This window comes from Maniola hyperantus, chromosome 1 (assembly GCF_902806685.2).
Source record: "Maniola hyperantus chromosome 1, iAphHyp1.2, whole genome shotgun sequence".
NCBI lineage: Eukaryota > Metazoa > Arthropoda > Insecta > Lepidoptera > Nymphalidae > Maniola > Maniola hyperantus.
This window is the reverse complement of record NC_048536.1, coordinates 2,614,929-2,631,791: the sequence shown is the minus strand read 5'-3', so window position 1 is coordinate 2,631,791 and position 16,863 is coordinate 2,614,929. Positions and strand designations below refer to the sequence as shown.

Here is a 16,863-nt window from a genome sequence, read left to right as displayed (position 1 = left end):
TCATTTAGTATTTTTTTATTATTTTGTGTATCTATATTATAGTCATAAATTATTTAATAATCAAAAAGAGCAAAAATAATGCGCGGTATTAATTATTGTTATACTTATATTTTTTTATTTAACAGGAAAACTTACAGCTAATTGGAAAAGTAAATTGATAAGAACAGAAGAAAATTGAAGCTGATGACAAGTTTCACAAATAGAATTTATATAAGACTAGCTTATGCTCGCGACTACGTCCGCGTAGACTACATAAATTTCAAACACCTATTTCACCCCCTTAGGAGTTGAATTTTCAAAAAATCCTTTCTTAGCGGATGCCTACGTCGTAGATAGATAGAAATACTTTATTGCACACAAAAAATATTACATAACATGACAAAGAAACTAAAACGAAAAAAAGATTGTATGCAAAGGCGGCCTCATTGCTCACAGCAATCTACCAGGCAACCTTTGGTGAAAGGAGAAACTAGGTGTGTTGGATAGTACTTACACGCAATACATACATAACTATCATACATATACATATCTATTATAAATATCAATATATATACAATCCATATTAGTAATATATATATATATATATATATATAGCCTTTGACCGTGTTTAAAAATAGACTTTACAAAATATTAATACATAAGAATTACTACGACATTAAGGACTATGTAACGGATAAGGATATTTTAAGTTATTAACAATAATTAATTTGGACTTCTATTATGTTGACATTTTATTCATTACTAATATTTTGTTTTGATTGTACCTATGAAGTCTATGTATAACTTGTATTTTAATTCCTGCTTATTTTTATGTTTTTAATTTAAGGTAATAATATTCAAACACCAGTTACGGTAAAATGTATAAGGCTCATCAAACATTGTTTCAACCTATTGTACCTGCATTTTATTGAATAAATAATTCATTCATTCATTCATTCATTCATACTCGACTACGACGACGATAGGTATATACCTATCGTCGTCGTAGTCGTAATAGCTATCAGCATGCCAAATTTCAGCCCGATCCGTCCATTAGTTTGAGCTGTGCATTGATAGATCAGTCAGTCAGTCAGTCACGTTTTCCTTCTATATATTAAAGATCAAAAAACAAAAAAAAACTCGACTGAGGGAGAGAGAGAATAGAGGCAAAAGTAGTAAATGTTTGTCAATTGTAACACCTACAGTTGACGATTGATTTTTAAAAAACCTAATTCTACGCGGACGAAGTCGCAGGCATCACCTAGTAGTTTATAAGTCACTTAGGACCTTTGTAAACAGCGTCATACTTACTCATAGGCGAGAAAAATCCGACACGATTTTATTCCGAACGTAGAGGGCTGGCAAAACACCCGACATTTCTTGTCGGCGCCAACACAAAATCGGTTTTAGTCAAGCGTGCATCATATAAAATGTTCTGCCACTGGAACATCCGATTAAAATCCGGGCCCGACAACCGACAAGTGGGAACCGACTCTTACGGAAATAATCGACCGTGATAGACAAACAGACGGAAGGACGGAGCAAATCGAACCATAAGGGTTCCATTTTTAGGGTTCCGTAGCCAAATGGCAAAAAACGGAACCATTATAGATTCGTCATGTCTGTCTGTCTATCCGTCCGTATGTCACAGCCACTTTTTTACGAAACTATAGGAGCTATACTGTTGAAACTTGGTAAGTAAACGTATGCTGTGAACCGCACTAAGATTTTCACACAAAAATAGAAAAAAACAGTAAATTTTGGGGGTTCCCCATGCTTAGAACTGAAACTGAATAATTTTTTTTCATCAAACCCATACGTGTGGGGTATCTATGGATAGGTCTTTAAAAATGAAATTGAAGTTTCTAATATAATTTTTTTCCAAACTGAATAGTTTGCGCGACACTTCCAAAGTGGTAAAATGTGTGTGTGTGTGTGTGTGTCCCTGTTACTTCTAAAATACTAGAATGATAAAACAAAAAAAAAGTATGATGATATTACCATGAAAGTTTGCTTTCACCGAAAATTGGTTTGAACGAGATAGAGTAAGTAGTTTTTGATTTATCGTGCAAAATGTCGATAAAATACGATTGAAGTACGGAACCCTTAGTGCGCGAGTCTGATTCCCACTTGGCTGGTTTTTACGATTATGGTACGGAAACCCTTAAAAACTCTTATTCATAAAAAATTGTATCAGCTGGTTTAATTCCTGGTAGTTTTTATTTATGGTAAAAACCTGTGATTTGTTTATTCACTTGAGTCTTTTACCCTAGAACCTGATTAAACCGACCGCCCCATATCGAAACCCAGTAAATGACATTTTTTGAAAAATCGTTATCTTATGTCATAATTCTTACTTCAATAGTATCTCCCATTATTGTAAGGAAAACAGCATTAAAATCTATACTTCCACATCCATATCTATACTCCATACCTACTTAATATTATAAATGCGAAAGTGTGTCTGTCTGTCCGTCCGTCTGTCTGTCTGTCTGTCTGTATGCTAGCCTTTCACGGCCCATCCGTTCAACCAATTTTGACGAAATTTGGTACAGCGATAGCTTGCATCCCGGGGAAGGACATAGGCTACTTTTTATCTCGGAAAATCAAAGAGTTCCCACAGGATTTTAAAAACCTAAATCCACGCAGACGAAGTCGCGGGCATCCTCTGGTTTTCCATATAACAGAAATTTTGATACCTCTAAAGTCTAAACCTACAGTACGCGACAGGTTGAAAAAATGGTAATCGGGGAGAGAACGCCTCGTATACCCGCACAGCTCCTGCGCTAACCAGGTGCAGTCGTGCGCCTTATGACGTGCGGGTGTACGGCGCGTCCCCTTGCCTTATATCCCGATTACCCTCTCAACCTGTCGCAGGCTATATATAGTAAGTGCACCTTATACAATGAGAAAACCAATTCAAAGCCTAGTAAGTCGCTGTGACCATTTTAAAAACATAACCCATGATCTAAAATCCAAATCAAAACAGTAAAGACGTTTAATAATGCATTAAAAGTAAGAATAGGAAAGGCAATAAGCTCTATAGTACGTGAGATGAATGATGAGAAAATGACAGATGGAAATCGGGGTATAAGGCCCGCACACCCGCACAGCCCCCACGCTAACCCGGTGCGTGATAGCGCGGGTGACGTCCCCACCCCGATTGCCATCTCGACCTGTCACGTACTATAGGTACATGTTAAATGTTTGCAAGGAAAATACTTTGCATACAATAATGTTTTTTCTGCATTATTTAACAAAGTCTAACTACTAGAAAATCTACTGAAAATACTTAGTCTTAAAATAAAATAAATTAAATTATCTCCCTGCGATCTCGTCTGATGTCGTTTACAGGGTTTGGATTTTAGGCAGCCGAAATGTCACTGTTGACGCTATCAGAAGACCTAAAGCTTACGCTAGAACACAGAACTGTCATAATTCGTGTTCACTTAACCTAACGTCTCTCAGAGGGCTGAGAGGCAATAAATCTTTTTCTTATAATCCATACCAATAGTATAAATGCGAAAGTGTGTCTGTCTGTCTGTCTGCTAGCTTTTCACGGCCCAACAGTTTAACCGATTTTGATGAAATTTAGTACAGAGTCAGCTTATATCCCAGAGAAGGCTACTTAGGCTACTTTTTATCTCGCAAGAGTTTCCAGGGGATTTTAAAAAACCTAAATCCACGCGGACGAAGTCGCGGGCATCATCTAGTTTTAAATATCATTTTAATTTGAAATAGCCTTAATAATTATTATTAAGGCTTCAAGTTAACAGGTTATGCCAGATGCTTTCAAATTTTTTTTTTTCAAAATTTAAGAAGAAGAAGAAAGGCATAAAATCATCATCATCATCATCATCATCAACCGACAGACGTCCACTGTTGGACATAGGTCTCTAATAAGGTCTTCCTCATGGCACAGTCTTTCACCGCCTGAATCGAGCGGCTCCCTGTGACTCGTTTGATTCGTCTGTCCACCTAGAGGGGGTCTTCTAACGCTGCGCTTTCAGGTGCGAGGTCGCCATTCCAGTACCTTGGGAATTGGGATCGTATTTTGTAAATATATATTGGCTTTTCGAATTACGAGCGCTCATTGCCACTTGAAATGAAATTAAATTAAATGAAATGAAATTCAAATATGGATCTGACACATAGGTATAATACTTACTTAGAAAATATTACTGTCTGTCAACATAATCTATGACAACCTCACAACTAGTACGTAATACTACGATAATTTTAAAATAAATTTGAGTAGTGAGCAGGCTTCATTTTGAGATAAATAAATCCCTATTTTATTATTCAACCATTACCAGTACATATAAACACAACTTTCATTCAAAAATAATAAGTTTATAGCGTAATTTTACGAAGAAATGGATGCGCGCAGCTCCGCCCGCCATGACAGCCAAAAGGCTACTGACAGGATTTAGCGCCTGCAAGAAAATGAATAATTTCCGTTCGTTTTAGATTATTTAAGAAATGAAAAACATTTAGTTTAAAACCAATAATTTAAAATGATAAGATAACCTAAACATATTGTTTTGTGATGGTTTGAATTTAACACGTTTAGCCGTTAAAGAAAAAAAACAACAAAACAAGTTGATCATAGCAATGTTTTCAACATCAATTCTTCAAAAAACGAGATAATTTGAACAAATGTGATATAGGTCATTATGATCTTCACAAATTGAAGTTTTTTATTACATGTATTTAATAGCTATTAATGCTTTAGGAAAGAAAATCTTTTTCTTCAAATTTACAGCATTTTCGCGATTTGACACTTCCTTTCCCCTTAAGGAAAGCATTTAAAAAAATCACCGTTATGAAAATAGTCAATTCTGTTAGGCTAGATAACAAAGACATTGAGAAACGTCGAATCATCAAACGACAATCGGATATGTACCTAGGTCAAGGCGCATGAGTCGTTGGCACCGCACCAGATGAGTTCGACTGACAACCGACTCGAATCAGATTAGATATCCAGTAGGTACATATCAATGAGCATTTCTTAATGCTGCGCAACTGATGATGATGACTGATGCAAGGTAACATGCAACATGAAATGAAAGAATTTGTTGCAATGCAATGTAACACACTTTGTAACAATTCTCATTCGCAGATCGTACGCACGCTGCGTCCACACTTATGAAATGCTCCTTTCATGTTACATTGCATGTTACGTTACAGCAGTCTGTACCCGCCTTAAGACAACGCTACGCTCGCGCGCACGCTGGAAACTGGTGCGAGTAAATAGGTGCATATGTTCGGTTTGTACTTCGAGCACGCACTTCGTCCACAGTCCACACTGATGAAAACCTCCTTTCATTGCATGTTACCTTTCATCAGTCTATACGCAGCTAAAAGCATGATCATTGTAATGACTTTGACATCAATTCTCTTGTTTACAGAACAAGAAATTGAAAGCATGGCGATGATAGTCTAGTAGTTTAGACGTCGGCCTCCTAGCTAGATGAGCCTCTAACTTTTTGGAGTTATGTGCTTTTCAATCATATAAGTATATCAGTTTCTTTAACGGCGAAGGGGAACATACATTGAGGAAACCTGCATGCCTGGGAGTTCTCTATAATATCCTCAAAGGCGTGTGACGTGAATCCACACTTAGGTAGCGAGGTAGACTAAACCCTACTCACTCTGAGAGAAGACGATGATGGGATGGTAATGATTAGGTAGGTCCAGTACGCGACCGAAAGTAATGTACATCGGCCTTTAGAATGACATTTCGGCTTTGTAGAACGTTGTCTCTGTCACTCATACCAATGTGACGTTTTGTCGGTCTCACCGACAGAGACAATGCTCTACAAATCTGCTATCTCTTTCTAAAGGTCGATTACTTTCTGTCCGCGTACTGCACAAGTATTGCTACACTTTACAGTACAGTCTACAAAAACAGTTTAATTTTCAGTCCTATTAATTTAGTTTAACCGCCAATCAACAGTTATTGAATAGGGTGGCCCTACCAATAGGAGGCCTGTGTCAAACACTGGATGTACAATGATGAATTTAGTTTTGTAACCATCGATATAAATGACAAGATATGGTCAAGCAAACAAAATTTTTCACGGTTTACGAACCAAATAAATCAGCGCCACCTCTTAGATACTAATGAACGACCCGTTTGAAATCCAGACGTCACTGAGGTTGCATTGCACTGAGTCGGTGCTATTTTGTTTGTTCAACAACCCTGTCCATACGAAGTAATATATGTCAATGTTTGAAACTCATAAAAAAAACCAGTGATTTATGCTACCGTTTCTACTCTTCCAACTACTAGCTATTAATTTAAAACTGGAAAATCTAGAGCAAGGTTGTGGAAATGTTCGGCTCAAGTCATAAACAATAAAATCTAAAACCAGAACCAAAAAGATCCTTCTGGTCGAATGAGTGAAAATTTATACGGACCGTAATCTGTATGTATATATTTTTTTTTAATTTATGGACTAGCGTTTGGCTGCAATCAGACCTAAATTCAAAATCCTGACTGACTGACTTATATGTATGTATAATGTACCTATATCAACGCACATCAGTCTAAACCGCTGGTCGTAGGGACACGGGGGGGGTGTGTACTTGTCTGTAGGCCCAGCGATTTAGGCTGTGCGTTGATATATAATTCAGTCAGTCAGTCAGCCAGTCAGTCAACAACAGTCATGGACAACGACGAGGACAGGTACTTTGAAACCAGACAGCGCGGTTTGACCAAGACTACCAAACTCTATAACCTATAATTACAAGTACGATTTTTACGACTGTGAAGACTTAATAAACACATCACGCCTCAGGCTTCGTTCACGCAAATAACATATTCAGTACACATCGTGTGTTGACACAAAACATTTGGATTTCAAACAGATGTGAGCTGTGAAAATGACAAAGAATATAGCATTCCGCTACATTCCTTCATATTTAGTACTAACTAGCTGATGCCCGCGATTTCATACGCGTGGATTTAGGTTCTGAAAAAGATAATTCAAAAACGTGATGCATAAAAATAAATAAAAATCTGTTTTAGAATGTACAGGTGAAGCCCTTTCATATGATACCACTTGATATATAGTTATCTTGGATTTAGATTTTTAAAATCCCGTGGGAACTCTTAGATTTTCCGGGATAAAAAGTAGCCTATATCTCTCTCCAGATCTTTAACTATACCCATGCAAAAAATCACGTCGATCCGTTGCACCGTTGCGACCTGATTGAAGGACAAACCAACAAACAAACACACCTTAGCATTTATAAATTAAGGGTACTGATTTTCACTGATTCATCCGATCGGATGAGTGCGCGCGATCGCTCTTACGCGTTTTTTTAAAAAGAATATTAGCCAAGTTAATTACTAACTAATATTCCCCTTTCCCCTCCAATTAAGCGTAAAGCTTGTGCTAGGAGTAGGTACGACAATAGTGCAACGGGTGGGATTTGAACCGGCAACCTTTCGGTTTTCAGTCCGCTCCTTTAACCGTTGAGCTATCGAGGCTCAAGTTTCGTCTCTCTGAGAAATTTCTGCGATTTGTTTATCTTAAGCAAACCAAGGAAAAAGCAACTATAGAACAATTGGGTATTTGACTCCAATTTTTTTATTACTTTATTATAAAACTAGAATAAAAATAATGACGTAAACTGAAAAAACTAATTAAATCAATCAAATAACAAAATAAATACTAATGCCATAGTAGCTTCGTGCGGTTTCATACAAATTTTCGTTTTGCGAGAAAGGGGTAGAAGACCCTCCCACTCCAAAATTAAAATGCCTGTAACTTTGTAAATCTTTGTTGGATTTTAATATTTTTTTCAGTGTACGTCATTATTTTTATCCTAGTTTATAATAAAGTAATAATATTTATAAAATTCAAAAATAGGCAAATACCCAATTAGTGATGAGTCAAACCAGGAGCACTTCAGCCACGTGGCTCACTATACGCTCGCCAAGATTCCGGTTTTCTGAGAAGTCATAAGGAATGTCGCTCTGAAAATACCTTCCATAAGTAGGAATCTATGATATCACTGTTTGTTGACTTCCCGGCCTTATTATGCAGTGTGATTTTACCAACTTCCGAATTGAATTGAGCGAAGGTCGCCACGGAAATAACACAGATTAATTTTAATCACTTGCGGATGCTTGTGCGTCAGCCTGAAAGATGGTTAAGCTTTTGAACCCTTATAATACTAGATTTTGCATGGGTATAGATAAAGATCTGGAGAGTGACATAGGCTACTTTACCTCAAAATCAAAAAACGGAACCCTTATAGGATCAGTTTGTTGTCTGTCTTGTCGGTCTGTCAAGAAACTTACATGGTACTTCCCGTTGACCTAGAATCATGAAATTTGGCAGGTAGGTAGGTCTTATAGCAGACATTCGGGGAAAAATCTGAAAACCGTGAATTTGTGGTTACATCACACACAAAATTGTGGTCATGAACTAATAATTAGTATTTTCAATTTTCGAAGTAAGATAACTATATCAAGTGGGGTATCATATGAAAGGTCTTCAGGTGTGCATTCTAAAACAAATTTTTATTTATTTTTATGCATCATAGTTTTTTTATTATCGTGCAAAATGTTGAAAAAATACGACTGTAGTACGGAACCCTCGTTGCGCGAGCCTGACTCGCACTTGGCCGGTTTTATTTATCCCGGAGAATCAAAGAGTTCCCACGGGATCTTTAAGAAACCTAATTCCACGCGGCCGAAGTTGCGGGCATCAGCTAGTCATCTTATAAATCCAACAACCGACCATCAAAAATGCAATTTATTAAGTACCTATTTTGAATAAATTATTTGACTTTGACTTTGGAGAGATTGGTTCAGCGGTTGCGCCGCAGAATCTAGCCTAATGATGATGAAAAGTCACTCCAAAATTTCATGTTGGTTATTTCAAGTCAGAGGAAACCGGAAAATATTAGAGTTCTAATTTATTGTTATTAGTTACTACTTATTAGCCATTTATTAGCTTTGCCGTGTTGTGGTTGACGCACCAAAATAGATTATAGAGAAAAAATTCCGCGTTCCTGTTTTGCAAAAATATTTATTTCAATAATATGACATGATTCACAATCACACGTATGAAATATCGTTTCAGAAGATAATTATTTTGAAAGTTATTTGAACTTGTGCCATTTTTAAAATGGTTTCAGCGAGCCAAATTATTTGGAAAAATAAATTATTGGGTCTTCACAACGATAGAGGTCTGTATGCAGTTGCGCTGCACTGCGCGTCGCTGCAGTCCGACTGCAGAAAGCGTCACTTCAGGCCGCTCACGGTACTTACCGCACTACAACTGCAGTACGCGGCAGCTCGCGTCACTTGCGCGTCACTTTTACACCCATTCGCGTACGAGCCACAACGTCGCAAGATGAGCGACAGTGAAGAGGGAAAGGGTGGAAGCCGACATCCTAGGGGTTGGGAATTTTGAGGATATACTTCTAAGAGCCCGTCATGTGCCAAAAATTAAAACTACGTTATTTATTTTGAGGTTTATCACGCCTTTACATTAAATACTTAACTCGATGCGCGTGTATCTTATCCGAGCGCCGTACGGATTCTGAAGCGACGCGACGCGCCGCTGGGTATGTCGCACTAGCGTCGCTGCACCGAGCGTTACTGCGCTGCGCTTCACAATATTCTCCCAGCCGCGACGCGCGGCAACGCGCGGTGAAGCGCTGTGCAGCGCCGCTCTAGTGCGATAAGCGCCATACAAAATGATAGAAATAATATTTTGACGCTCTGTGCCGCGCCCTGCAGTGACGCGCAGCGCAGCTCAGGTGCGTTTAGGGAGTATGCACGATGCAACTATGCAAATTCTTCAAACACGAAACTTAGCCAATTCATTAGGTACCTACTGAAGTTTGGCTAAGCAGTACCTAAGCTTTACGTCTGAGAGTAAGCTGTCTTTATAAGGTTGTCAAAGCACGAAGTAAGGCAAAGGATCAACATCATCATCACTATCGGGTCCCCTTTCAGAATGAGAACGGTTGAAGCCATAGTTCGCCACGTTGTTGGCCAAATGCGGATGCGCAGACTTCACACACCTTTGAGAATACTATGGAGAACTCTTAGGGATGCAGGTTTCCTCACCATGTTTTCACCGTTTAATCAAGTGATATTTAGTTGCTTAGAACGTACATGACATACCTATACATAACTCCGAAAAGTTAAAGATGCGTGTGAGGCAATGAATACAAGTTAATATTTTTTTTAATAGATATAGCGAGCAAACGAGCAGGCGGGTCACCTGATGTTAAGTGATTACCGCTGCCCATGAACATTTGCAGCACCAGAGGAACTTACAAAAGCTGTTCATTGACATAAAAAAAAATGTGGCGCATACATAAGCGCATACGATAGCTTTTCAAAGACTCGCTATGAACATGTGTGTAGACTGCAGTGCTGCAGCTAAGTGCGAATTGTGAAGGTGAACCAGATCGCAGAGCAGGCTACATTGCCAACATTTATTTTTAATTAAAAAATGATTCACCTATGAAACTGTTTAAGACTGAACTGTTTTATGAAACTTTTCTTAAACAATTCTGTCAAGTTGCAGCAACTATGAAACGAAAAAAAACGGGCAAGTTCGAGTCGGACTCGCACACGAAGGATTCCGTATCGTACAAGAAATTAAACTTTTTAATATATCTATTTATTTCATGGTGACTATTTTGAAATTTTTATTTTCTGTTATACCGGTAATAGAAATACATATTCTGTAAAAATTCAACTCTCTATTACGGTTCACGAGGTAGAGCCCGCTGACAGACAGACACACAGACAGACGGACGGACGGACGGACGACGGACGGGCGGATAGACAGCGGAGGCTTTAGTGATAAGGTAGGCAGCCTTCGGGTACGGAACACTAAAAAAATATTCAGAAACTAAATGACGGCCGCGACTTCGTCCGCGTGGATTTGAGCTTTTAAAAATCCCGTGGGAACTCTTTGATTTTCCGGGATAAAAAGTAGCCTATGTCCATCCCCGGGATGTAAGCTACCGCTGTATCAAATTTCGTCACAATTGGTTGAACGGATGGCCGGTGAAAGGCAAGCAGACAGACAGACAGACAGAGGGACAGACAGACAGACACACTTTCGCATTTATAATATTAGTATGGACAAGTAAGTAGACGGACGCAAACATATTGATTTTTATTGGCAAATTTGGTAACGATTTTAACGCGTCAAAGTTTAAAATAATCTACGAATGCGTACGTGTAGAATCGGAAGGAAATAGGTATAATTTTCCAGTGCAAGTAATTCGGGCTTAGGTCACCTGCCGATTATAGTATGCTCGCGCGCAGCATCGAAGGTGAACGGCGAACATTCAGTGTGCTTAGTACATTTTACATCTCACCAACGTTGATAGAATTCGAGCGTCGAAACAGAATAACGTCAAAGTAATTTTTTGTATTTATTTTTATTCAGATACAAGTTAGCCTTTGACTGCTATCTCATCAGGTGGTAAGTGATGATGCAGTCTAAGATAGAGCGGGCTAACCTGGAAGGGGTATGGCAGTATTTATTAAACCCACGCCCCTTAGGTTTCTACACGGCACGTAACGGAACGCTAAATCGCTTGACGGCACAACTTTGCCGGTAGGGCGGTAATTAGCCATGGCCGAAGCCTCCTACCACACGAAAATGGGCTTAAAATCCTTGATTTGAAGACAAAAATTCATTACTAGATAATACTTTAATTTCGTAAGGCTTGGAGCACTAGGTGACTAGGTGTAGAGAGGTATGGACGAATTTGAGCTTCAAATCAAGACATCAATTACGGTCCATTGTCATCATCATCATCATGACGAGTCATCGCTGGCCCACTAATGAGCAGAGGTCTCCTCCCAGAATAGGCCATGCTGGCCAACTGCGGAATGGCAGACGTCACACACCTTTAGGAACAGGAGAACTCTCAGGTATGCAATTTTCTTTACAACGTTTTCCTTCACCGTTGAGCAAGTGATATTTAATTTCTTCAAAAACGGTCCATTGTACTATGAGGATAAAGTTTCGACACACTTCAGCGGGGAGGGGCAATGCACGCACAACAGACGGAAACGTTTAACTGCGGAAACCAGCCCAGAGAAGAAGAAGAAGTTTCGACACTCGAATTCTATCATCGTTGGCGAGATATAAAATCTTATACTAACACAACAAATCACCCGATTTGAAATCGTGCCAACCGCGCGCCAAATAATAACAGAAACATAATGCATTTGGTCGAAAACACGCTCGCTTGTTTATTTGCTTTCGCTGAAAAAACTGGAACTTTGCCTCGCGCCTATTGCAATTTTTTATACTAACTAATCAGTACAGAAAAGGTGGGTAGTCGATCTTCAAATGTAATGTAGTATCAAAAGAAAAAAAACCGGCCAAGTGCGAGTCAGACTCGCACACCGAGAGTTCCCGTGGGAACTCTTAGATTTTCCGGGATAAAAAGTAACCTATATCTCTCTCCAGGTCTTAAACTATACCCATTACCCATGCCAAGAAATCACGTCAATCTGTTGCTCCGTTGCGACGTGATTGAATGACAAACCAACAAACCAGTAAACCAACAAACAAACACACTTTCGCATTTATAATATGGGTACTGATTTATTTCATACTAGTTGATGCCCGCGACGTCGTCCGCGTGGATTTGGTTTTTAAAATCCCGTGGGAACTCTTTGATTTTCCAGGATAAAAAGTAGCCTATGTCACTCTCCAGGTCTTTAACTATACCCATGCAATAAATCAAGTTGATCCGTTGCTTCGTTGCGGCGTGGTTAAAGGACAAACCAACAAAAACACACTTTCACATTAATAATAAAGGTACTGATGATTTCTCAGTGATTATTAAAAGAGGATCTTGTAGAATAAGTAAAATTCACGCCCTTTTTTAGTTTTAAGTGTAATAACCATTTTAAATTATCCATTAAACTAAAAAAGTACGTCATTATGATGTGATGTCACATTCCAGTATTTCATAGAATCTACTAAGCGCGCGTTTTGACGTTTGATAAAAAGTCACTAATTTGACTAGTTATCAAATACCGCATTATGTCAATAAGTGACTTGCACTTGACCTAAAGTTGAGAGAGCACGTGAAGTAAAATCTATTAGAACGTCTTTTACACGCTTCCCAAATATGATTTTGTTGACACTAAACAAATAGGTTATCTCGTAGCTTCTGCATGACTAATATTATTATCTATTTGGCCCAACAGCGTGATACAAAGAATAACAAATAATTTCTCATAACTGCCTAATCAATTAACTCCTAATTACTTGAAGCAGACTAATATAGTCGTAGTTTTGTAGTAAAAATGATAATGGCACAATCGATTCATAACATTGACCGAGGAGGACGGCATGTTAATCCATTGTAAGCTTATATTGTAATCATTAAATGACAATTGCGACATATTGAAATGAGTGTAATATTTAAACGGTAACAGTTATTTCGGAAAATATCTAGCAGATTTGAGACCGCATACTTCTCTATAGCTTTCAAAAAGATGGGATACAAAGAAGGTGATGAAAAGCGTCTGGATAAGAAAGGCTCAGGTGATGTTTTGAATCCGTGCCTCGTAAGTGGTACGGCTCGTGCCCACCACGTTTTGGCATAAATCATAGCAACCGTAAGCAATTTCACTCTCTGTCTGGTGTCTAATGCACTTCGACCGTCCGCTGTGCCAGATCCTTCTTTCACCGCACGTGCAAACTGTGGAATCAACTCCCATCGGCGGTGTTACCACTAGATTACAACATGGGGTTATTCAAGGGGCGGACCAACAAATTACTAAAAGGCCGGCAACGCATTGGCAGTTCCTCTGGTGCTGCAAATGTTCATGGGCGGCGGTAATCACTTAACATCAGGTTACTCGCTATCTCTATTAAAATCAAACCGACATGAGTTTTTACAAGTGTGCAAGTGCGGGATTACCAGTTAACCTAAGCTAAAAATACAAATATATTAATGAAAATCTTTATAGTAAGTCCTATGTATAAGACTATAGAGTTCTGTACGTAGGTATCTGTATACAAATTGGCATATATTAACATTGTCATAAAACAATCTTATCAAGTACATTAGATAGGTCGATAGTCTTGTCCAAGGCAGAGATACTTACCTAATAGATAACTATTTACTAAACAAGCAAACGCAATAGGCATACATTGTGTCGCAACTCGCAACAATCAAACAATAGGAGCAGAAAAGTGGCCAGTTTCATTAGCAGCTGTTGTTAATCGTCTATCCATTGTTATTTGTTGTCAGCTACTCAGACTAAAGAAAAAAGATTACATTCCGAGCTAGGCAGCAATGTTCCGCTACATTGCTGCCGCGACATTGCTAGCTCGGAATGTAATCTCATATAAGCTTATAGACATTGTATGGGGACCAGTAGTGCCGCGACAGCACTGTTGCGGCAGCACTGCTGCGTGCAGCGTGGTTCGGAATCATACCTTTGGGCTGTCTTTTCATCGGGATCCGCAGCTAAGCATGTATGTGAAAACTTACCGAATCGCATTATTTTTATAGTGTAGCTTATCAAAACTTTGGTAGTAAAGGATTCGATGAGCCAAACTAAGAAAATGAAGGACTATCATTTTTGTCGTTTTCAAACATATACCTAACCTACCCCGCTATAGGGTATTATTCCAGAATATGTACCAAGCCAGCTAGTAAAAGCCGATTTCCACAACAAATAGCATCGTATCGTATGGCAGTAGCATTTAACATTGGTTTTAATCGATTATACAAAAATATCTTAACTAAACTGACAGGTCTAAAACTAGTCCCATTGTTTTCCATATAAAACATTGTAAAAAGGATACTAGTTTCAGACTTGTCAATTTATTTTAGAGATTTTGTACAACTTAATTAGCACGCGATAGCTCATTCTATTTTTTCATTTAGTCTGTTATCCGTAACTAATTGGGATGCGAGATGAGGCCCGCTCGATGCGTGCGCGCAGTGCGCACGTTGATGTCAAACGCAAGGACTCTTTCGTACTGTCTAACTCTATGATCGTACTAGCGGTATGCCGGTACAGAAATTTGGTTAATTACTCTTCTTTATGTTTATAGCCTACAGTCAGACCTGCTGGCAAGTGATGATGCAGCCTAAGATGAAGAGCGCTTCAGCAGCGCGCGCTGACATCCTTATTATGAAGAAAAGATGAAGATACATGTTAGTGCTAACATGTTTTTGTCTAAATGGTATAAAAAGTAGCAACGACGACCAAAAATATTTAATCTAAACTAAGTTCTTGTCTTCGCTATTTTCTATCTTATGCATATAGAGCTTTTCGGTCGAGATAAGTATAGAAAGACCACAAGATGGCAGCAAAAATATCCTAATTTTCGTCTTCTCAGTGTTCTTTTGGCGAAATCTACATTTTACCCCACAGCTCTTTGTCCTGGTAAAAACAAATTTTGATGTGCCGTGAATCACGTCCACTGATAAAAGACTTTCGGCATCTACAGAAATAAGAACAAAGACTACACCTCAAAATTAATGTAAATAAAATAATAACGCTATGTTTACCTATTGTGTTGTTTCCCGCGGTAAACACTGATAAGGATTTGTTGTACCTACGCTTCTTTTTCGTTACGAGACGGCGAGTTTTTCCACAAACATTTAATTGTTAACACTTGGTGACTCTTTGTTATAAAATGCTTGGAGGCGAAACCCATCTGACAGGCAGTGGCGTGCACAGGGTTTGAAGCCAGGGTAGGCATTAATTAGGGAAACCTGTTTACTGGCAGGTCATAATGTAAAATTTGCATTGAGCTATTACCTACAACTGGGGTAAGCAGTGCATTTATGCCTCTATGACCTGCACGCCACTGCTGACAGGTGTAGTATTAGGAAGATGAAAGCTTGCGCAATTTACATGTACCTGTATGTAAACAGTGAGTGCTACGAACACAAGATTTAATTGTGCGTGTTCATTCGAGCTTCACGCAAAAAAAAAGATGTTTTTCGGCGTTTTTGTACGATGCCCATTTAAGGCTTAATTTCTTTTTAAAGCGGAGCGGTCACGTAGTCACGCTCGCCAAGGACCTCATGCAATCCACTCAAAAACACTCGACACTCGACACACAAACAACTTGAACAATTTTCAATCTATCGCTAATTGAACATAGGCGAAGCTTGTGAGAAAATATTTGCGTTTTAATTGAATGTTTGTGCGTGGCCCGTTTATCATCAGAGTTTGTCTGATCGAGACCGAGAATAGACGACCTTGGCAAGTGTTCACCTCCTTATCGAGGGGCGAGATATGTCTAAACATTTGGGCGGCGCCGAACAAAATAAATTCACATAACCTTCACGACTTTAAGTACACAAATTCGCGAGATAAGACCACTCGAGTAGAAAATTTTCGAGAGAGTTGTCGGCCTTGCGATGACGAGATTTCTTAATATACATACATTAAGTATAACTGTAGGAGCACTGACCTGCGTAACCATGTCCCAGTAGAATCCGTCGAGCATGGACTTGCCATGCTGGTGCTGTCGGCAGAGCGCCGGCCAGAGCGCGGCGCGGATGGGGCTGTTGATGGGCCACGAGTTCTCGCGGATGAGCAGCTTCAAGTCGCGCTTGCGGCCCTGCTGCAGCAGCGGCTGGAGCTCCTCGAAGGTCTTGAGCGGCGCTTTCTTGCCTGCGAATAACGGGGAGGGTAAGCACTGCGTCCAGATCGGCGAGGGCGAATCGGGGGCGAGGGACTCGGCGCTTTGCGCGCGGAACGCGGCCGGTTCTATGTACATCGCACTGAGGGCGCGGGGCACATGCTTTCGGTGCGCGCGCGCCTACGGCACTGCAGCGCCGCCGCGCCGCAAGCTCCACCAGCCTCCGGAAAATGCGATAGCGCCCCGGCGCGCG

At 39.5% G+C, this 16,863-nt stretch overlaps 1 protein-coding gene across 8 annotated transcripts in view; it reads right to left on the bottom strand.

Moving 5' to 3' along the window:
• The window catches only part of sky (GTPase-activating protein skywalker), a 130,527-nt gene that overhangs the window by 99,167 nt on the left and 14,497 nt on the right, over positions 1-16,863 (bottom strand). For all 8 annotated transcript variants that reach the window (XM_034985124.2, XM_034985147.2, XM_034985097.2 and 5 more), the window contains exon 3: positions 16,440-16,642. In XM_034985124.2, coding sequence (XP_034841015.1) covers positions 16,440-16,642 — 203 coding nt within the window. The remainder of the gene's footprint in view (positions 1-16,439; positions 16,643-16,863) is intronic.